General features: G+C 42.1%; 1 protein-coding gene across 6 annotated transcripts; it reads left to right on the top strand.

Moving 5' to 3' along the window:
* Window positions 1–7,311: 7,311 nt before the first annotated feature.
* Window positions 7,312–23,001, top strand: fignl2 (fidgetin like 2). Of its 6 annotated transcripts, XM_026332970.1 has the most exons (4): window positions 8,960–9,115; window positions 9,219–9,266; window positions 17,701–17,783; window positions 18,440–23,001. In XM_026332970.1, exon 4 carries the CDS (start codon window positions 18,451–18,453, stop codon window positions 20,464–20,466), a length of 2,016 nt encoding a protein of 671 aa, XP_026188755.1. In that variant the 5' UTR covers window positions 8,960–9,115; window positions 9,219–9,266; window positions 17,701–17,783; window positions 18,440–18,450; the 3' UTR covers window positions 20,467–23,001. The 6 variants fall into 6 exon arrangements, with proteins under 6 accessions (XP_026188753.1, XP_026188754.1, XP_026188756.1 ...); XM_026332968.1 differs by lacking the exons at window positions 8,960–9,115; window positions 9,219–9,266; window positions 17,701–17,783 and adding exons at window positions 7,312–7,458; window positions 8,812–8,952; XM_026332971.1 differs by lacking the exons at window positions 8,960–9,115; window positions 9,219–9,266 and adding an exon at window positions 8,835–8,952.
* The last annotated feature ends 966 nt before the right edge of the window (window positions 23,002–23,967 follow it).

Genomic DNA, 23,967 nt, shown 5'->3' on the forward strand with positions numbered 1-23,967 from the left:
ATAACATGGTGTGCATGAATGAGAATCGCGCCTTGCAGGGTCGTATGCTATTACAAGTTTAATGTGAAGTCTGGATTGAAGAAGATGAGAGAAGGGGGCGTCTGCATTTGAAATGGAAGCATTCATCTTCCTTTTCTGTTGGTCAGCAAATGTGCTCAAAAGAAAGGAAAGAGCGAGGCGAGAAGAGCTGATCTCAAAGAAGAGAAATCATTTTATACCAGACCATATGGTGGAACCTTTTTCACCCTTTAGTGTGGTACAACTGACCATCCTAGGTTGCTGTTTATTGCATTTGTCACTGAATATATGGAAGATGAGTGATCTTATGCGCCTGTGTCTTCACATTTCTGCTCCTGCAGCTTTTCTTACTTACATGAAAATGTTTTTTAGTCTCTACAGTCATGTTTTCTTCCTGTATCATTTGTGAAGAAATCACATGGTTGATCATGGATAAGGTTTTCCATTTCTTAAGTGTCTTCTTCTATTGTCACTATGTCAGTGTGTCAGCGTCGAGAACAACTCTTGAATGAGACCATTGTTCAGGTTCACATTGTCAGTGGCGATGGGCCCATTGTTAGGGTTAGGTGGAGAACAGGCAGCTTTCACCAGGCTCCTGCTTTGTCCAAGTCTTCTGCAACAGGCTGGACACTTTCGAAAGAACACCCCAATGTACCTCTTTGTTGCCCGTTTCCTTGAACACTGGGCACAAGTTAGACCTCTGAGGAAAAGGTTCAAGAAGGAGTTGAGTTTAACCATTAGATAAATACAAATCCCTGCTGATGGGGGAGAAATGGAGGGACCATTAGACCAACAAGAACTGCTGGAGTCTGTGACAGTCATCTGAAGGAAAGTAATTCCCCTCCCTGAGCATGACTGGTCCACTAATTGTGAGCACAAAATATATTACCTAGAAGACTGGACCTTAGTCATTAAGAATTAAGAAGGCACATTTAAGAGTTTACTGGTTACAGTGATTAAACATTACCCAATTTATCCCATCTTATTCACTAGATTGGCTGAATTAGATAGATCACTTTAGAGGTATGTCTAATTTAGTTTGATACTTTATTTGTAAGGCCATTTTTGTTGGTCCTCATGACATGACAATACTTATCAGAGATTAAGACTTGGTTTTATGGTTAGGGTAGGGTTAGGCTAAGGTTTAGGTCATATCAGGGCTGGGGTTAAGCATTTAATTTTGGTGCAAGGGAATGCATTATGTCAATAAATGCCCTCAAAACTACATAAGACATGCATGCATTTGTGAGCTGGCTGATATTATTCTTTTGCCCATGTCTCTGCCAGGCTTTGTGTGTGTTGAGCTGCTCTTTATTACACTCATGCCTGCTTGGTTATGCAGTATGTACACACACACACACACACACACACACACACACGCACACACACACGCACACACACACACACCTACATGCACAAATAATCACTGTCTTTTTTATAAAACTTCATCCCAGACAATTCACAGGTGTCACTGGAACCACTTGCTCATATTCTCCTGTTGTGAATGCAGATGACAAACACTGATTTCCCCCGTCTGTGCAGCATATATGAAATTAAATCAATCTTCGGTCAATTTTCTGTCTTTCTGTCACAAACACACCAATCAATAGCTGCTGGTTTGAGAGGATTTTGATTGAGTCATATTTCTTGTGTAAATTATTTTACAGAAACCAAGCCAGGTGTTTATCTCTGTTGACTGTGATAATTAAAATCAAAAATTTGATCATCAAAAAATTGTATTAACATTGGAAGACAAAACTGTCAAGTGCTTTTAATAAAAGCCAGTGTGACATTTTTAGTATCAGGTTCCCATAGCGTGTTTGAAATTGGTAAAATCCAAGGATAAAATTTCAACCAGCTGAGTTTTGTGAAAGTGCACAGTGTGCTATGTGTCATTGTTCAGCCTTATGCCAACTGAGTGAATCCAATAGATTATTTCCTAATTGTGAATACACTCATGCAATTGACCTATTCACAGTGAATAAATGCATGCCATTATTTAGGTAAATCATCTCCATTAAGTAAGCATTTTTGTAAATTAATGTCGTGACTTGTAGCATCAGGTTACAACTTGCCCCCAGTAAGCAAGGTTCTTATTTGTATGAGTTATCTTTTTTGATCAACATCCCCTCACTTGTTGGACATTAAGGAAAGTGTCCTTCTACATATCATTAGATTTCTATGAGTGTCGGCACAAATAGTTCAGTTGTAGCTGGATCTGGGTAACTGAAAAGTTCTCCTGAAAGTGGATTAGCCCACTGTTTTTTGTTGCACTTTAAAGTTGGCAGGATTAAGGGACACACACACACACACACACACACACCCTCCCTCACACACACACACACACACATATACACTTTAATAGGTTTTAATCCACTGTTACATTAAGAAATAATCTCACCAGCAGCAGTCCCTATCTGCACTCTATTGTTTTTAGCTCTTCTCATTGTTAATCAACATGTGATCCATTAAGAGCTACAGAATGCCAGCAATCTCGTGAATGATCAACAGATTTGATGGATTTGATGTGATCTCCAAATGTGGAGAGCTTAACTGTTTTCTATTATGTTCAATATGTTCAACTGCCTCTCAAATGAGTTTTGACAATGCCTTCACTCCTTTATCCCTCCTTTATGGTTTGTCTGAAACAGTTAAACAACACAAAATGGAAGGCTATTTGCAATCTATATTCAACTCCCTGACATCCATGTGCCCAAAGATCTGTTTCCATGTCTCTTGGCTGCATACCTACATGGCCTGGAAAGTTCAGGTTTCCCACTACCAGTGTCACATGTCCTTCTCCAGATTAACAACATGCATGGATGTGACCAGAGACCCTCTGACACTACAGGCTCAGACCAGCAGTGTATGCAACAGAGTTTGTATGTACGCATGATAACTCAAGAGGTGGCTAACAAGTCTTCCAACATGTTGAAAACTTTTGTTGTGTTTGAGGGTTTGAAGGCACATTGCTCAAGCTTAAGAGAGGAAACAGAGTAGAATTTTCTCAAAAACTATTAGCAGTCAGCTAACGCACCATTGCTCACCAATGTCTGAAGTGTGAAGCTATTCCCAGACCTGTGAAATCAGTGAGTGTTTTATCATTTCAGAGCGATAAATCTTACAGGTCTGTTGAGTTTGGTGAATGACCTCTGTGCTGTGTGTATGTGCTGCGTCAGTATCTGTGTGCGGAAGTGTGGGGAACCATGCCACAGGGTTTAACCCTGCAGCATTGATCCCCAGGTTGCTCAGGGCTGTTTCCTAATTCAACAATTTTCAGCTGTTACAGATAGAATTGGAATAATAAACAGCTGAACCTCCCACTAATAATCCTGCCAACCCCCTCCCCGTCCATCTTTTCGTGCACACACACACACACATTGCCCCTTCCTCCACTGCTTGGCCAGCTCTCTTTAGGGTAAATGGGGCTGGGGTAGAGTTTCTGTCTCTGATTATCACTACCAGGACACACACATGCACATTTGTAGATGCATAAAAGCAAAAATAATCCTTATGCAGACTCCCTATGACAGTAGTGTCAGTGGATTCCTATTCAGCATATCATGGTTTTGTCACTCTAATGGTTCATTGAGCTTTGAGATACTATTGCAGGAGGGGGAAGTGCAGGAAATTACAAGTAATATGTTTTTGGAAAAACAAAATGCATAAAATTTGTTTCACATCTTTTTCTGCTTGCAGGCCTACATGTTAGATTTGGGGTGTTTAGATTCCTTTTGGTCCAGTCCTGGAAACAATTAGTCTCCTGAGGTCAGGCCTTGAGTTTCATACCTAACGTCTGGTCCACTAAATCTGTTTAGTTGTTTAGAGCCTCCAGATTCAGGAGTCTTCATCCTGCAATGTCAGTTACAGAACCTGTAGATTTTGAAAATAACACAGGTGCATCTGGCTTTTTCATGTCCGCTGGGAATTTTGTAAAATTAGTCTTAATGTTGGTAGTCAAAAGACTAGTCTAGTATAGTTTTTTAGTGGTATGAGAGACATAATGGGATTAGCTGAAAACACTACACCACATATTTCTCATTTTATTATTTATGAACGATTTCTCCTAACTACACTGCAAGTGTGTCATCTTACTCATCTCTGTCCATACAAATCTAACAAATATAACAGAGTTTTGCATTGACTGTCATTTTGGAGTCAAAAGTAGCTTTGCCTCTGCCAGTTTTCAGATGTTAGGTGCATAGGAGAGCAGAAGGCCTATGCTTTCATAGTAGAAATGCAACTTTGTGGCTCCTCCATGACTCCATGTTGATATAACCATTAAGCATAATATTTTGCTTATCTAATCACCTTGTGTATGGTTGTGCTGCATGCAGATTTTAATTTAATCACATTAAATGTAAGCCTGATTCATCAGTTTGCCTTGATGAAACCAGCTGACCTGCTTACACGGTTCATCACTGGATGAACAACCTGCTGAATGGAGGTGTTGAACTGACATGCCCTGCAGTATGAGGTCAGACACTGGCGTGTTGACCTGTAGGCTCTGTTCATAAAGGGGTCATTTTCAGCCTGCCATGGCCCTTTTGTCCACTAGTCATATCTCTCCACTACCCTCAAACAACCAGACACCCACGCAACCTGCTGACAGTAACCCATGTCTCCCGGCATCCACTGCATTGTACGTCCTCTGAGGGTTTAAGAGCCTGAGCTATCACAAGTGCGTAGAAATATCTTAATGCATATCAGAGAAGGAGGTAGACTCTTCGTGACTGACACCTGTCAAATTCACTCATGTGACACCTACTCTGTGTCCGTCTATTTCAAACTCTTTCAGTCTTATTTTTCTCAGTTTTTCGCTTGTCTCGTGCCCTGGGGCCCTGAAGTCTTTGTGCTTCAGTAGTGCTGGGCTCAGCATGCTGCCTGTGTCCACACACTGCTGCCTCAGCACTAATAAAGCAATAGTGTGATAGAGAGAGTGCCAGAGTTGTCTGCTTTCAACATCCCTACTCAACCATACCCTTACCTAACCCCCCACAGAGACATCATTAGCAAATCTATAGAGGATCCCATATTAGGGAAAACATTAAGGAGTCTAATTGTGGTTCTGTACTGGGACTCACTGGGTGTGTTAAATTTTGCAAGCACTCTAATGAGTTGCAGTGTTTCCTCCAATGGGTTTATTGCCCTACATTCCAATTTGAGCCATGTCACTGACCATTGGGGCATCTCCTAAAATAGTTCAGTGGTGTAGAAAAGGCAGTTTTCAGGAGTGCAGTGTTTAAAGGGCAATTACAACATATCTATTACGATTTGATTCTTAGTTTTGGAGTTTGGGTCATTATTTTTATTTTTCACATCATTGTACCAACTCACGACAATGACCCTTCATTGTACTGTACCCTTTACACAGAACAGCGAGGGGGAAACTCCTGCCTTGAATGGGCAGTGTGAAGTGATACAAGAAAGTCCAGTTGGGCAACTATTTGTGGTGGACTATATGTGTTTGTGGGTGGTATCCTTTAGTCTGTGCGGCAGCACAACAGGGAAGCTTGACTGGTGCATCGGCTCCGTGTAACAAGAGGAGATGACTGGACCATGTGGCTTCAGTGTGTCACTAAAAATGGCCTGACAGCTGTGTGTGTACTGCAAGTAAATGGAATAGGAATAGCACCTGAACGTGATACATATGGATTCCCAAAGCATGCCCAATTTGTGTGGCATTAATTTTGGATTATAAATTCATCAAATATATTTAACATGATTTATTATTACTGGTGACCTGTCCAGGGTGTACCCCTGCCTTCCACCCGAGAGAGAGCTGGGATAGGCTCCAGCAGATCCCCGTGACCCTGAGCCAGGAAAAGCGGGTATAGAAAATGGATGGATGGATGGATGGATGATTTATTATTATGTTTACTAGAACAATTATATATTTAGCTTTCAATTTTTGTTCTGTTTGGAAACTATTACTGTGAATGGCAGAAATGTAATCATCTATGAATGGATATGACTAGTTTCCACCTGAAACAGAGCAATATATCTTCCTCTCACTCCTAGGTTATTTAATTGCTTTGTTATGTTTTGTCTTCTCAACTGACTTGCTAGCCACTGGTCAACCTACATTCAGAAATCATTAGGTTTTGTGGAAGACTGTGGAAGGTTCCAACCCACTGGACTAGCCCTAACACAGATCGTGGAACCCAGTGTTTCAGTCATAAAATTTATTATGTGAAATAATAATTTTAACTCAAACAATAGCAGTCAACATTTACAGCAGGGATAAAATAGATAGGTCTCTTCAATGAAAGGCATTTAAATAAAAAACAGTCCAGAGCTATGCTGCTAGCACAGGGGAGTACTACTCAGCAGCAGTGCACTCACCAGAATCTATATTACAAAAATACCTCGAATAGAAATGTGGTTTATTTTACATACCTTCCCACCAGTGATGGCAGCACTGAGCACACTCCACTCAGGTTGGGAAAAAAATCCTGCGGCATCTCTAACTGTACATGGTTTGTTTTGATTTTAATGGAAGACAAGAGTGGTTAATTTGGTTAATCATGTTAATGTTACTTTACCCCAATCTAATGCTTAAAGTTATAAAGTAAAAAGAAAAAAAACAAAAAACAAATATTATTATTTCTAAATATTTATTCCTGTACTGAATTTTATTCTCTGCTGTATGACTCAGATGTTTGAGTTCTTGGAGATCATCCTGAGCTGTAACAAGATGTATGTGCTGGGTCAGGGCTATATGACGACAGAATGATGGTGGCTATAGCACCTTCCCCAGAGGCCCAGCTAGCTGTTAATCAGTAAACCTCTTCAAACCGTACAGTGGCTGCTTGCTAATCCATACTGTCTTGTCTTGTCTTTCTAAACCACCTACATGCACAAGATGTGACATGTGGGTGTGGCAGCGTTGGAACTGCTGGAAGGCAAAAAGTTGTATAACAAGTAATGTAGCACATTTTTATGCTTTTGAGTAATTAGTTAAGCAATCAATTCACTTTTTGTTTAGTAATAACTAAACAGTACTTGGTCATCATCTGTTTTAGTCTCTCAAATTTATTCCTGGTTGATTTCACCTTAATCTGACCACTGTGCCTCCAGCTCTATCTTAATTACCCTGGTCATTTCCCTCTAACCACTGTGGTTTGTTTCCAGGCTTCAGTGTCCTCTCTCGTTATCCTTCAGGGCACTATTGGTCAGTCCCCCACCCTCCCCTCATTCTCCCTCACTCTCGTTCTCTCGACTTAAATTCTTTGGGCATAAAGAGAGAGAGGAGGGGAGTCAGAGGGGGATGGGAGATCCATGGGGGAGGGGAGTGCTCACACTGTTGTCACTGGCCAAAGAGAGAGGAGTTGTGTCCCATATGTGGAAAAAAGCAGAGCAGTGCACACACAGTCGGGTCTGCTCCAGGGATTATCCTAGCGCTTTCAGATCTGATGGAGGACATGCAGGCATGAATAGGTAAGGCTGTCTGTCTTCTCTGCATATCTGTGGTGATCTCATATTTGACTAGGCTCGGCTGAAGAGTTGTGAAAGGACCGGAGCTGAGCGTGTTATAGCAGCTCTGTTTTTTTGGCCACTGACCATAAGCTATTTCCCTGAGCTAACTAAGCATTTTAACTCTTCCTTCTACTTTCAACCTCTCTCTCTGTGAACTGTGCAAGGACAGAGATGTGATTGTTTTAACTGGAAGCTGTGGTTTGCTGCTGTGGAGTAGTTATTCTGGGCCTAGTGTATAAAGTTGACTGTCAGTCAGCAGAGAGGAATAGTTGGAAGCAGTGTTCATGAAGCCTGTTGGTGTCCAGGGGCAGCCGTGTGGACATTGCATAATTTCTCCTCCATATGTTCATAATGGTACATAGGTGAATGTAAACTAGTAACTGCATTGTTTTGTTTTCCACACACTAAAATAGCCTGAATCTCTGTTAAGAAATGCTCCATAACGTGGCTTTAGGGTGATCTGAATTTGTGTTATATTTGTGACTCTTTATTTATTTTTGCCGATATAACCTCCTTTTTTAGAGGTTCACTGTATTTTGCAGAAACCTTCACGTTTATTTGTGATTTAAATGTTCTGAGAGATTTTTGAAACTGAAAAACAGTTACAGTTATTTGACTATGGTTTTTACACTATAAACTGCTCAGCACAGACGTGGATAGAAATGATGATTTTGTGTAAACTGAATAGAAAAATAACAAAAAAAGGATGCTATTAAACAAATTATCTTGTGCGTTTTCTCATTTACTCTATATCAGGCTGAAACAATAGAAATTGGAGGATTAAACTGCCTTTAATTTGTTGATGATTAAAACATTTAAAACCAGTATAGCGGTTCTTATTTTTTAAATAGACAGACATAGTTGAATTTGAAGTACAATTAAAAATCTAACGCTTTCATTTTTTGCGATGACTTGAAAGGTTTCTCTGCATTTTGCTTATGTGGCTCAAAAAGTGTTTGGTCTCCTAAGAATGGAGTCTTTATTGCCCCAGCACACAGAGCAATGGCATGCATGAGTCTTTTTGTGAGGCAGATTTAGAAAGCCCTCTTTAGAGCCTGGATGCAGCGTCACAATCAGCTTAATGCCTGCTTATAATGAATACGCTTGTGAGCGTCCGTTTGTCAGACTGGGTGTGTACATGAGTGTGTGTAAACTGTTTTTGTTACACTGATACTGCTCTCAGGTTGGTCAGCAATTCTAATATACTGTGTGTGAACTTTGCGTGAAAGGTTTGGTTGATGTGTGACATTGTGCAGCAGCTTGTAACTGCCTCACCTCTCACAATCTCTCTCTCTGTCTCTCTCTCTCTCTCAGGGCTGTTGTGTTGTCAGTGCTAACTCATACCAGCGATGGACTACAGCCGGACAGACGCTAACCTTAGCTGGCATTCACAAAACAGCATTCCTCCTTATTGAGACCAGCTCCACAGAATGCTGAGTCCTATTGTCCCCTATAGTGAGTACATTACGCCCATCTTTCTCCCAACCTTGCTGCATGCCTCACCAAACAGCCCCACTTGACTTAGTTGGACTTTGCCTGAATCAATGAGACTCCACTCCAAAAATAAGCACAGGTGGACTGATGTTCTGTAGATTGCAAACAGAAGGAAAATATGCAGGTAACAGTGACAATGTTCAGTTCAGAAATTTGACCTTTTGCTTCATATGTACTACGGAAATCTTAAACTTGGCACGGGCCTTGTCTGAATGTTTCATCACCAGGCAGAAGACACTGATGGGTGACTGGAGAGGGACAGAGGGAGACTGATGGTATAAGCAGCAGAAACCAAGCTCAGGCTCAGCTCAATACTTAGCACCACACGTTGTGCTTCCTAAACTCCCTTTTCTTCCATCAATGCTGACTTAATAACTGATGTGTCCAGTTTGCTCACGCCCCCCTTGCACCCACCTACCAGGTTTCATTTGAGTCCACCACTCTGGCTCTCCAAAATAGCATTGTTTGCTAGCCAGCATGGGGCTGCTTCTGTAGCCTCGACCTCAAGAGCCTTTTTTTCCCAGCTCTTTAACTCACCTCAAAAGAGTATTATAAGCATGTGTTACAAGGAAAGAGGAAGAAATCAAAGAGAATGGTTCATTTAAAAATATTACTTTGTAATTTGGAGTTGGATTTTTTTTCTTGCATGCAAAAGTTGGGTTGCAGAGGCAGCGTGTAGGTGTGTGGATTCAAACTGGACAAAATAGCTTGACTAAAGCGGATGTTTGACAGTTACCATGACACTGGTTGCTTTCGGTAAATTTCACCCTTGAAATAGCCAATGTTATGATTCGGCAGCTCATCAGATGAATGGGATTTAGAATAGATATTTGACCTTATGTCTTCTTATGAAATGTCCTCTCACAAGAGGCTCTTGGTTTATTTTAATGTCAATTCTCCCAGAACAAGTTATGTATTTTCCTATTAAAAGTTATATAAAAGTTGTTTATAGCTACTTTTTAACTGGTTGTCCCATCAGGCCCCTGTACACTGCTAGTCCATATAGTCCGATCACACTCAGTGCTACTGCATTGGACAGCACGTCCAAGAATGTCACAAACTACTGGTGGAATAGTCAGCATGCCTTCAGAGGAGGCACACTGCTGGTCCTTCATGGGAATCTTCCGGTACATTATGCACTGGCCTTTGTGCGTGATTAGCTTTTATGATTAGGGCACACAATGCAACTTTTCATCTGCTCTGTTCAACAACTTGATGGTTTTTCACATACAGAGCAGCTCTGTTCTGCAGTGTTTTCTGCAGGGTTGGGACACTTTCAGAACAGCCTGCTAGTGTGTGTGCATATAGACAGAGGGATCGTATGAGTGCACACAGCAGTGTTAGGTAGTCGTGCTGTTTACTCTCAGACCAGTGACACATAAACACACCCCTGTGCTTGCTGGTGACACTGTAGCTCAGGGCCTTTTAGTTAAAGACTGTAGTCATGATTCTGTTGAGCAGAAGAGCAAAAGGCTGCAAAGACTCTCACCTTCATGTCAGAATTCACTTTGTGGGAATGTGGTGCATTCTTGCTTCCCAACGCTACTTCTGACTGCTCTAGGTGCATGGATGCATTCATGCAGTATTCTTCTTCAGTGTGTCCGGTCCTGGTCCTTGTCTCCGGACAGTTCAGAGGACTTGAAGTGGGGGTGAGCGGCCATTGCCGGACCTGAGAAGAAACCTGAGAGAGATTCCAGGGGCCATGGATACTCCTGGAGGGATTTGGTGCAAAGAATCTGTAATCTGCACTTCAAACACACTCTTAAATCAGTCCCAGGCCGCCAACCCAGGAGTGCCCTAACTCTTGTTGCTGGGGGCCCCCACTGGAGTAGCGATACCTTTTCTTTTAAAACAGCTCGCATGCACACAGACACACACAGAGCAATTACACACAGGAGTCCAGATCTGACAGTTTTTATAGCTCTCCTCTGATTGACCCCTCTCCCTCTCCTTTTTCTCTCTCGCTCTGTTTTTGTATTTTGGGTAAGTGTCTTTGTGAATGACTTGGCTAAGTCATGGGGCAGTTTGTATAGAAAAAAGAAAGAATCTCATCCTTGTCCTTCAAGGAACAACTTGGAGGACCATGCCAATGTATATCACTGTATGAGTGCTGCTTTGGAGAGCTCTGTGAGGCCCTTGAGTAAACACACAGCCTGCTTGAGTGTGTGTGAATAAGAGCTGGGATCATTAGTGCAGGGTGTGAATGGGCTCTAATTAGCCCCCAGTGTGTGTGGGTGGTTGTGTGTATGTGTGTGTATGTTTGTATGAGCCAAAGAAGGTTAGGGACCCAGGGCCCTTTGAGTCCACTAGTCCTGTGCTCTGTCTCTCCAAGGGTTCATCAGCTCATTAAGGAGACCTCTGCTCCCAGTAAGGGCCCAATTAAGAAGCAGCATGGTGAGGCTCATTTAGATGGCAACACTTCACTAGATTCCTGAGGCAGCAGAATTCAGGTCTTGACAATGAGACACAACGTCTTTCACACCATTGCAGCTAATTAGTAAATCACTACGCTTGAGAAATAACATTCTTTAAATATTATGCTGTTAGGTGTTTGTAGTGCAGCAATCAGAAAATATGCTGCCACAGTGGTGACTGTGACTGTTTAATATTTTGAGCTTTCTTTAATTTTGTTGTGTACTAACAGAAAACAACAAATCACAGAGCTGCTGCTAAGAGTATAAGCTGGGAGCACAGAGGGGCCAGGGGATTTGGACAAAAAGGAAGGAATGCAACATGCTTGCTGGGAATGGAGGGGATAAGAGAGGTGGAGAAGCAGAGAAAGTCAGGAAAGTAGGAGATTGCAAGGAAAAAGAGCTGAAGAGGGGGAGATAGAGCAGAGATTGGGTGAGTGAGACAGATGGAAGGGGTGATTGGTCATCACAGAGCTTTAGGACAGCTGTTCTTTGATATATTAGTGGACACAATGGCCTAAAGCCAGCCTGCAGTCACAGAAAATAGGGACCCTGTTTTTCTTGAAAGGGAGGTGGGGGCGTACGGGGCCCTGCCATTTGTGGACGTGCGTTAGCAGGAACGGGGGATGGGGAGTTGTTTCTAAAATTACGAGCATGAAGTGATGCATCCAGCAATTATTCTGGAGGCTAGCTTGTTTTGGGAAGCGTTGAGAAAAGGGCCGTAAAATGAGCATGATCTCAGATGGGAATTTGCTTTTTTATCATTAGAAATTCATTAGAAATTAATCAATTAATAATAGAAAGTTTAACAAATATCATCTGGTAGTTTGGCTACTGCTTCTATCCAAAACAACAACTTAACGAAATTGAATATTCTTCTGCTAAAAAGAATATATGTGTAGATTTACCATATATTTTTTCTGTTTTATTTATCAACTGTTTATAACTTGAAATTGTTAATTTTAACAATATTTTATTACAAAAAAGGATGCTATGCTTTTATTATTCTTCACAGTACAGTGTTGTCATATTGTCCTTTTCTAATAAAATCATATTAGCAGCACACTCTGACAAAAACTATTCTGACAGCTGGCCTGAAACATTCCCAAAGGGGGACGAAACAGAAAATAGAGTAAATCAGACTGTCATTCTGATACATGGAGTACAGATAGCTCTAGAAAGAGGCAGATACAGCGATCAGGGGAGAGAGTAACACACACAGAGGACATCCCTCAATGCCACTGCAAGAGACGAACTCCTTCCTCTTGGGACTGGGCTGGTGAGGCGTGTTTGAAAAGAGCTGCGTCTGCTCATGCTCTGGGCAGCAGGTGTGAAAACTCCCCACCAGAGCTCTCGTACTCTTCTGTTATTACATTTTTTTAGGGCCATGAAAGACGGAGCAGATGAGCCAGAGGGAGTGAGAAGCAGAGGGGAGTGTGGGATTGTGTTTCTTTTGATTGATAGCAGCCCTGTGACTAACGTACAGATTTATAATAATTTTCCTTAGCAATGCCCAATTATACATGGCTGATAAATTACCATCCCTGTTGTCCAGCGTGCACATTATTAACCCATGTCTTAAGGCAGTTTGGGAAGGGTCTCAAGTACTGACCTTACACTTCCTGCAACAGTTTTTTGGCAATACCTCACAGAAGCTATTCAGCATCTGTGCGATAATATTGTATGAAGTCACTTGACATTTGTAACATGAGTAAAGTATCATACAATGTGAGAGGAATTCATCACCTTTTAATATTTTGATATAAAGTGTGAAGGATCTGATAAAATGTGTATTTCATATCGAAGTGAGAGAACATTCTGAGATTGTCCACCTGCCACACTGTAAAATGTGGTCAGCCTCTCAGATTGCTGTTTTTATCACAGGTAGTATGCAGCAGTAGGACGACTGCAACCTAGTGAGAATGTCCTGCTCGATATTAGTGTCATAAGTCAGAGTAAACTTGAGAAGAGACGACTTAAAGGCCTCAAAAGTGAAAGACAGTGTAGATAAACAAAACTAAATCTTGGTGGTTCTTGCTTTGCACACCAAACCCTGCTCTTGGTCAACTGAAGCATTTCTTGGTGAGACAGTTTATTGGACATATTTATTTAAAATGATCAGTAGTGTTTTAAAGATTCCAGAAGAAAGATATTTTCTTTTACATATTTCTGTCCACCAAGTAGGAGTTTCATCCAATAAGGCATTGATCAGCTGGCGCTTGCTGAATGCATAACAGCAGATGGAGTCATCAGAGCATCATGCTTGTGTTTCATCAGTGCAAATGCAGTGTCTGTCACATTTCTCTACTTTCTGCCCATCATTCCTGTCTGGTATGGGTGCGTCCTTTCTATTCTGAGTGCATCCATTACAAGCTCTTTAAAGTGGCTGTTTCTGAAATGTTGTCTGCACATTAGCTAGAGCAGCATTCTCAGAAGAAAGAAATAGACACTGCCCTCTCCACAATTTTTTTGGAAGAATTTAAAGAATTTTGGTGCAAAATTAAACTGTGTGTTAAGATTTTTTTTCAACATGTTTTACTTGTTGAATGAGCTTCTCACAGTTTCAGCTTTGACTTGTAAAATCACAGTTAAAATTCTACACAGAAAATGATTTTTCACAATTATAGCCTTCTTCTCTTGGTTCAGTATGTTTTTTAAAGGCCAAGCAATGTTTTGCAAATAACCAACCTTCTGCAGTTCTGCATAGTAATAGCTCTTGGTATTAATTTTGTTTTATTTGAAATTATTGGGGAAACATATACAGGACATGTAGGTTTTCGTAGCAATTGCCCTACCTAAATTGTGCTTCTGTAAAGAGGTGTATGATAGAGTGGAGATGTCGGTTGTTTTCTCTAGTTGGTGGGTGGGGGTAAAGCTCAACCCTGTATAGAGCACTGATTGGATTGATCCAAGTGTTCTTGTTTACAAGGAGATGCTTCACAATCACACAGTTTAATAGCACACTGTCCCAGAAGGCTTGTTGTATCCGTGTCCATTTTATTCCTTGGGGCAGGGAAAACAAAAGTGCCAGGAAGGGAGAAGGGGAAAGCAACCTCAGGGGAGCTGTGAAACAGCACTGGAGCCTTCCATCTCTGGGCTTTCTGCCAAGACAACGTTTCACTTCACTGACTGTTTCTTCTTTTATAGGAAACCTCAACACAGTACAGAGTAGTACAGAGAAATACCAGCCTTTATGGCCTTTATGGACCAAAAGCTATCCAGTTTCAGCTAGTCAACATGGCAGAAGACAGAAATCACAAATTAACCTAACACTTCCCACTGAGCTAGAAGTGGTCTAATTTTAATTTTAATTTTGGGACCTTCTCAAAATAAATTTGGGTTCTGCTGAAGAGAGCCATGCCACTGTCTTAATCATGCACTCCTACAATAGGAGGCAGCTCACACAGGTTCCTCAATAAATCCCAGGCGGACACAAAAGCTGTCAGTGGGCTGCTGCTGAATAGATTAATAAGATTTCCATAATTAGACAGGCCCCTGACAATAGGATCCTTCAGGCTTTGTCTCAGGGCAAACTGGATTGTCCGAGCAGTGCACGTCTGCTGGACAGCCGTACGCCACAATGGCTGCACAGACAGTAAGGCGGTCAGCAGAAGAACATCTGTCTCTCCTGGGGCCAAGAGCACACACACAAACAGTGAGAAGTTTCATGTGCATACACACGAGGTGCTTATCAACCTCCTTCCAGACAAGTAAGACCACAAGGCAACAGAAAAGCAGCCCAGTCACCTGCTTGTTTAATTTTGTCATAGCAATAGATGTTAAATAATGTTTCTGTGATGTTAAATGAATAAATAAATAAAACTATATTAATTCCCCCCATGACTGGTTTACAAAGCAGTTTTACATATTATCCGAGCGTATATTTGGGCTGAAATCTAAATTACAACTAATCTAATGTTTGCACACACATTGTCCTACTTCTAATCTTAGCTTTCTTCCTTTCTTCTCTAGTGAATTAATCTTCATTATGGCCGTGATTTAAGCAGAAGTGTAGATTAGAGCTTGCACAGTTTATCTTGGAGTGCTACTGCTCTTAAAAACCACAATCCAGCAGAAGGCAAGATCTTATTACATGAAAAGGGCTAAACTGCACTGCCACCCTGCTGTGTTCATCAGGGGTGAGTGACAGCATATCACTCATCTAACTCAGTGTGAATTTTAGAGTCTAATTTTATTTAAGACCTATAGAAAGTTATTACTGTCAGATTTAAAAGTGTATTTGTTCTCCAGGTATGGGCAGCTGCTGGGATGGGGTGGGGGAGTGAATGAGATGTCCGTTCTGTATTACACTGATGATGGAGTGGACAGCAGATAGCCCGCCTCAGTGGGTACTCTTATGTCTGCCCCAGTCCTCTTGGAGAGGACGAAGTGCCTGCTGTCCACTCCTTCCCCTCCCTCCTTCCATCCCTCCCTTCTTCCATCCCTCCCTCCCCACTGAAGGTTTTATGAGCTCCCCTGGGCTCTCATCCATCTCTGTCACACACAGGCCCCATTATTAGGGCTGCAGATGGGAAGGGCCTACAGGACATATATAGTTTCTACAGCCCGGGCAAAGACCTGGAAGTTGGACCACAGCAATCTGGGTGTGGACAAGTCAATGTCTTCAGCGTGCTTGTAAAAATACAATTGAACAGTGTGAGAGTGTTATAATATATTTTGCTGTAATGGCTGTGTGTGCTGGCTACAGGCTTAGGAAAGTACTTTAACTGGTTTGGGCTTTGGTAACTTGAGGCAGTGGATTTAAATATGAAGGACATGATAATCCAAGGGCCATCTGGTCTGCTGGTCTCATCTGACTGAATAAATAACGGACGTAATCTGAAAACACACACAGGGAGGTTTGGAAAGCCGATAAAGAAAGAGGCTAAAGTTTAGGAGTGAGTGAGAGTATGAGGGTGCTGCAGCAGAATCACAGCCTATGGATATTGAGATTTGATTTAAATGGCAATAAGAAGCCTGGCTCCACACACACAGACAGCCATGAATAATGAATCATCAGGCATCCACTGAAGGGTAGGCTGAGAGACCAGCAATGACGGCTTGTGCCATATTCCCTTTTACCTCCCTGTTTCTGGCCTAAGTAGTCTCCACCTCGGGGTAAATTGTGACAGTTCAATAATGCCAAGCTATGTGTGGAATGTCAAGCTAATGCCTGAGCAAGATGTACGGCCAGTATTCATGAAAAAGACAATTCTATAGCTATTGTACTGTGATATATGTGGTTAAACATATTCTTCCTGGATGTGAAACTGCACAGTCAACATTCAGACGCACCATATAAAATGGGCAGGAGAATGTTGAAAATTAGCAGATGCATTTCTCATATAGGCAGGGTTTAGGGTTAGAGCTGCAGTAATTAGTTCATTAAGCCATTGGTTCAGCAACAGAAAATTAATTTGCACCTTTCCTGATAGTTAAATTTAACATTTTTTAATACAAAAATGCCAAATGTTTGCTTTATCTAGCATTGCATCTAAGGATCTGATGGTTTTCACTGACAGTAAACGTTATATTCTTGGACACCTTTTGCTCTACAGTACATTGGATTTTCTGAGGCATTTTTCATTTTCAAAATTATTAATTAAATAATAACAAATTAATTGATAATGAAAATAATAATTACTGGCAGCCCTAAAGGACTTGTTAAACTATGCTGTATATGCATGTTCCACACATTTCAAATGCAATGTAATTTGAATATTTCATTGAAAAGATGACATTTGCATTATAGGACATGCTGGGAAACAATTAATCCATTAAGGTGCTTTGTGTGTCGCAGCCATGATCAATCAGATTTCAGTCTGTGCTGTTGAAGGCGGCCTGAGGAACAGACATTCCACTTTCCCAATCTGACATGGGAGACTGTGCTGGTGAATAGTGCACTATGCTGCAATTCCAAACCCAACCCCCTTCTTTTTTTCCTTTCTTCCTTTCTCACTCTGCCCTCACACTGTCCGCACACACAAACACACACACACACTTATTCGCTTTCCTCCCTCCCTCCCTCCCTCTGTCCAGCCGGCCACTGGGCTTTTGGAACTGTGGTGTACGCTGGGTGGGTGGATTGGTGGGTGGTAGTTGGGGGTGCAGGGATGAGAAAGCATGCATTCAGAGGAACATGCATGGGGAGATAACAATAGCTCCTCTGGGAGACCTGCAGATGCTCATAGTAGTGGGAATCGTAGTGGGATCTTATCGCGACTTCAGCGCAGGTTGGGAAACTGCTAAACAACACGTCCAACCTACTGATCTGCTTTGACTCTCTTTCTTTCTGTAGCTTTCTCTTCGTCCCTCCACATCCCCTTTACTTCCCGCTCCCTCCTGCGGAAATCAGAGCCCCTTCTGCTGCCATACATAATGGTAACTGAAAAAGATTGCTTTCCAAAAAGAAAAAGCTAATTTCTTGTCACTGACTACTTAGATAGGAGTGATAGTGAAGAAAACAGTCACAGATACAATCATCCCTGATGTCTTATCAGTCTTATCAGTTGGTCTTGTCTTCTGTGGAAGTAAACGATGGATGGTGTTAAACCTTTTACTGTTACACTATGGTTAAATAGATCTACATGTTGTACTAAACAAAAACAGAATACTGCGCCTGTATCTTTGTGAGTTCTGATCTTTTGTGGTAAACAATTTTGATTTTATATGTAATCTGCAGTGTCAGAGGTCAAATTAAAATTTTAGGGTTAACATTGCAAAACTAGAGACTAAAGACATTTAAATTTAACAAAGCATCAGTAATGTGACTTTTTGTATGTTTTAGCATCCTTGGAACTTGGAACTTATTTCACTGATCATTAAAATCTAGATAGAAAAAAAAACTTCTCATTTTTTTGAGTTACGGGAAAGGAGTCAAAGAAAGACCCTGTATGGTGTTTCATCCCATTACCAGGAAGCAGTGCAGCTCAGTTTTCTACCAAAGATATAATCACTGCTATACCATTGTTATTCTATTTTTATCTGTAATTGTAATAGGAGTGTAATCGCTATGTTTTCTCTGTGTGTTTTGTCAGGCCTGTTAAAGATGCACTGGAACCCAGAGCATGCCCAGCCTCTCAGCCAGTGGCCTGAGCAGCACCTGGACGTCTCCTCCACCACCTCCTCTCCAGCCCACAAGTCAGAGTTCTACTCTGGCCGCAGCCGCAGCTCCTACAACTATGCTTGGGCCAATGACGACATCTCTGCCCTAACAGCTTCCAACCTGTTAAAGCGCTACGCTGAGAAGTACGCTGGCGTGTTGGATTCACCATATGACCGGCCACCTACTGTAGGCACGTACCCAGAACCAGGGGCATTTGGGGGCCTCAACGGCCAGAAGACTGAACTGGAGCCCTGGCCACTGACGCATAGCACTGATGCTCCCTACTCCCTGGTGCCTCCTGGAGGCCATGACAGTCTTTCAGGTTCCAAGACAGTAGCCACATCTGCAGGCCCTCCAGGGGTTAGCAGTGTGTCAGTGGTTAACAGTAACCTCTCAGACTCTGGCTACAGTGGGAGCAGCTCCTGCAGTGCCTCCAGCGAGTACCCATCTTACAATGGCACCTATCTTTCCTCAGGGTACTGTCCCCAACCCAATGTAGCACTTCCCCCTGTCTCCCTCCATACTCTCCAATCCACTCCCACTCTGGTGCCCAGCTATAGCCCTACTACACCTGTCTATAACTATCCCCATAGCACATACCCTCCCCAGACCAGCATTGCCCCCAGCTACAGCCACGCCTCTGCAACTTACCTGTCCTCAGGTTTACCAGCCCCTACGCTGGTTCCCTCGAGGCCCACAGTTGTAGGAGGCAGCTATAGTTACCAGAGCACGAATCTTGGGACATCTGAGTCTGGAGGGACATTAAAAAGAAAAGCATTTGAGATGAGTGTGGAAGAGGATGAGGGTGGGGATAGCTCTCGTTACAGAAAATATAGCTACGACCCCTTGAAGTCTGGGGGAAACTCACCCTACAGTGTAAATGACAAAACAGAGTGCCGGGGAAATGGCTTCAGCAGTTCAGGCAGCACAGACCCTCAAACCTTCAAGCCCACTAAGCCCTCTTCCCAGCCCTTAGTGTCTCCTCAGTATGGGACAGCAGGAGAATACAGTCCTCCGGCAGGCATGACAGGGGAGAATGGTGTGGCAGAACAGGGCTTCACCCAACAGCAGCAGCTCCACTCCCAGCCCCCAAAACGCCCCCCACTGTGTGGTCCACCTATTGAGACTATGAAGAATCCAGATTTTGTCAATGGGGAGTTACTGGACTGCAGCCCAGCCCTGGGCTGGGGCGAGCTGGCTGGACTCACCCACATCAAGGCCGCTCTTGAGGAGGACGTGTTGTGGCCCGTGTTGAGGCCCAGTCAAGTGGTACGACCACCAAGAACTGTCCTGCTGTTTGGCCCCCAGGGAGGGGGTAAGACGACGCTGACTCGTTCTTTGGCTTCACAGCTTGGAGCGTCCTTCTACCGGTTAAGTGGAGCCATGCTAGCCTCTAAAGGAAAGGCTGAGGCAGAGCACATTCTGGGGTCTCTGATGCAGGTGGCAGGGGCACGGCAGCCCTCAGTGGTGTTGCTCAGCCAGGTAGAGGCCATGGAAGAGGAGGGTTTAAGGCAAATACTGTTGACCACCCTGGAGAAAGCCCGGGTGGGGACCACAGGTCTGGTGATTTTTGTGTGTGCCACTGGCAGGCCAGATCTACTGCAAGATGTAGTGCATCAGAGCTTTGCCAAGCGATATTACATTGGCCTGCCAGATGTGGCTATGCGCAGGCAGGTGCTGCTGCAGGTGCTGTCGCCCACAGGCTGCAGCCTGAGTGAGAGAGAGCTGAATGCTGTGCTGCAGCGCACTGAGGGCTTCTCAGTGTGGGAGCTGCTGCAGCTTGGCCAGCAGGCATTCTCCTCAGCGTCCTCACCTGGTGGGGCCATGCATGGCCTGTCCACATCCTCCAAACCGCCAGCCTTCACAGACTTTGAGAATGCCTTCTGCAAGGTGCGCCCACACACCACCACAAAAGAACTGGACACTTGTATAGAGTGGAGCAAGATGTATAGCCACTGAGAAAGCAGCCGGTCACTGCACTTGGACTGCACTACAAACCTGTCTTTGTTTTGACATTGCGAGCCTTGGGAATGTTTTGTTGTTTTGTAATTACAAATTATGCAGCCAAAATTCTCAGAGAAGCTCAATGATATGGGGGAACTGACAGTTTCTTTACTAGCAGAAGCATGCCATGGTGTGCTGTTTTTCTTTTGCAATGAATATCCTCACTATTTTATTTTTCCCAAAGACAAGAAAGATGAATAGGTCTTGTTGAAGAGGGGTAGTGTATCCTTTGGCCAATGGGAACATCCAATATCTACTTAGATATGCTCAGAGATCCTGATTAGCCTTGGTCTAGGACAAAATCAGTTATTTGTTTGCGAGGTGACTTGGTCCAAGATTGTGGATAATCAAAGTTTAGAAAATGCCCTCTTTGATTGCTAATCTCAGGATCCTATTTATTGCCAATCCACTTCCATGTTAATGTTGATTTACACATTGGATTGTCACTAAATGTGCAGTATGTAAGGTTAGGGATCATTTCAGCAAACCACAGTCTTTGACCAAAAACACGTCAAACCAAATACATAATCAACTGTGCTATTACATATCTCAAAACAAGACTGGTCCTCAAAAGCACAGCATATTAGTGTTCATGATAGCTTCAAACCAAATCTATACACAACAGATAGCCCTTACTATTCTGACAGAAGAGCAGAATTTAATATAAGATGTCACTGTCCTTCCCAGCAGTTTAGCTTTTCATGTAAAACATAGCAGGTAAAACACATTTAACCCACTAACAGTACAATGCTCACACATAAAATGTTACAATTCACACACAGCTTAACTATTTCTGGATGGTTGTCTTTAACTTCCATATATATTCCATATTTGTTCATGATCTCACATTCCTTATAGACTGCAGAAAAACAGAAAAACACTTAATCCACCTGCACATCCAGTTTCTCCTGTTTTCTATTTTGCGTTCTCCTTTTGTGTTTTTTAGTATGTAGTCTTGTTTAAAATGCTCAGGAAGAATTTCTTTACCTCAGAAATATGAAATAAAGAATGTATGTAATCTTAGGGTCTTAGTAGAAAGTGGCATGGAGCGAGATAAAGGAGCGAGGAGAAACCTGACAGTTTTGTAATACCCACTGCAGCTGGGCTTTTACCTCGGGGGAGAAACTTGAATATTCTACAAAGAGTAACATTGAATGTAATTCAGGTATTTCAAAGGATATTTGATGCCATAAATCCATGTATTATTATATATGAATATATAAAAACAACTTTCTTTTCTGTTCTTTTAACCTTTATTTTTTAGTTAATGGTGGAGTGATGATTGTCTTCAAGAAATGCTGTTTAGAATACAGAAAATATTCCTTTTTTGTTGGACAAACTGCGTGAAAATCTCTGTTATGTAGTGTTTACATATCCTGTATATGCATGTTTGCTGTTTATAGTTTTACAGCTGCAGAATATCATTTTAAATTGTAAATATAACACACAATCATACATATGTACGCAGTGAACATCAGAGCACAAAATACCTTCCAAAAACACATCAAACATACACATACATGAAAAACATGTTTTTATATGTAGCTTTCAGCAATTCCCAAAGTCAAAAAAGTTGAAGTTATTGCATTTACATTAATCCATGCTAAATACTGTAGATGAACCCAACATATAGACAATCCAGAAATATCTCTCCTTTTACTTTGCTTCTGTTTTAACAAGCTGGAAAAACCCAGTAACTGGACTGCAAGTACAGAGGTCATTCATGTTAGACTGTTGCCATGGTCCTGAAGAGGCAACCAGAGCATGATGTAATATTTCCTACTGCCTTTTCCCTCTTCTGTCTCTCCCTTCCTCCCTCATCATTCTTTTGCTCTTTTTCTTTCTACCCAGTGCAATCCCATTAGATTGGATTGCCCCCTGGGCATGAGCCCCGGTGGCCATGTGGTGTAGTATCCTCTCCCCATCCCACCACCCTCTTTCCCCCTCTCTTAGACTGATTTCTCTGGAGTGGAAGTGGTTTGATTGATGTCCAGCAACCCTATATCACGGTGCAGCCTTCCCTCTCCAGCTGGTGGCTTCAGCCATGCCATACAGCCAGATCAATCAATAAGCCACTGTCTCAGAATCTGAAGCAACGTCTGCCTCACCATCACAATAAGGCAAGCGATTATTCACATGTAATTACAAAATTAATTAATGACACTGCAAATTAATGATTTAGAGGTATCAAGAATTGTAACATTTTGATTTATTGTTCTTCTCACTGCTTCTAACAGTTTGTCCAACAAAACAAGCTTTTATTTTTTTTAATTATTTTTTTTTTACATATCTGGATCTATTATCACAGTAACTTCCTTCTTGGTTATTGTACATTTTCGTAACCATTTCTACCTCATTTTTGCAGCATATTGTACATGAAAGTATTTATTTCATGTCTTTTTTGACGTCTGTTTTAAAAATGATAATAATGTTCTTGAACTGTAATGGTCTACCTCAGAAAAGACTGTATTTTAAGAGAAGAGTATCACACAATATTAAACAGAATTTGTCAATATTGCACTGTGGTTATTTCTTAGTTGTTTTTTTTTTTTCAAGGGCTGCCCTTGATGAAAGTGTAAAAATGTCATGATGGTGGGGCTTCTGGTATGGCCTGGCATCTGTAACCTGGCTTGACCCCAGTGTTAAGGGCAGCACAGTTACTTAAACTGATTGCTAAATTGCTTAACGTAAAAACAAGACAACATCATGTGGTTTTGGTTGTGCTCTAACATCAGTTTGGACTGACCTCACACAGTTGCTTTGCAGTCAGTGGGTAAAGTCAATAGGAAAAACGGTTCATACTGCTGTTGTGCTGCTGTTGAAATGAAACGAACATGCATTTTCGCAGTTACTGTGGTTCTGTATCATGAGGGGAAGATTGGGGAAGATTAGAAAGAGAGGAAGCTGTGTGTGCGTATTAAAGATAAAGACAAAGGCAAATAATGTATGTGTTTTGTGTGTATATGTGCACATAAGACTGCTCTGCATGTTAATGTTATTTTATATGTGTGTGTATTGCATCGTCACGAACAGCAACAGAAGCAGTACTGCACACCCCTGAGGCTTCAGATCCAGCACCAGAGCACAGAGATCCTACATCCCTGTCACTGTCTGTAAACAAAATCTCATCCCAGCGGCCTATCCTGTGCTATTTCTGGCCTTTCCTGACATATTTCAAAGGCTCAAAACTAAGCAAAAGTAAACCTGAGCAACTCTGTGCAAAAGTTTAGTCAAAGCCTGAAACAAGATTCATTGGTCGCCAGTTATGGATAGTGGTGTCAAAGTGGAGTTGGAAACATCTGGGACTGAATCCCAGTAGAATCATGGTGTTGCTGGTGTTGATGACAGAGTAATTAATTGTCTAATAATGATGCATAGCTCTGCTATAAGGACAACCTTGTGCAGTGGGTGCCCTTCATCCTCTGAAGAAGGATAATTGTTTCTCCAGCTGTTTAG

The sequence above is a fragment of the Mastacembelus armatus genome, chromosome 7, assembly GCF_900324485.2.
Source record: "Mastacembelus armatus chromosome 7, fMasArm1.2, whole genome shotgun sequence".
In the NCBI taxonomy this organism is placed as follows: Eukaryota; Metazoa; Chordata; class Actinopteri; order Synbranchiformes; family Mastacembelidae; genus Mastacembelus; species Mastacembelus armatus.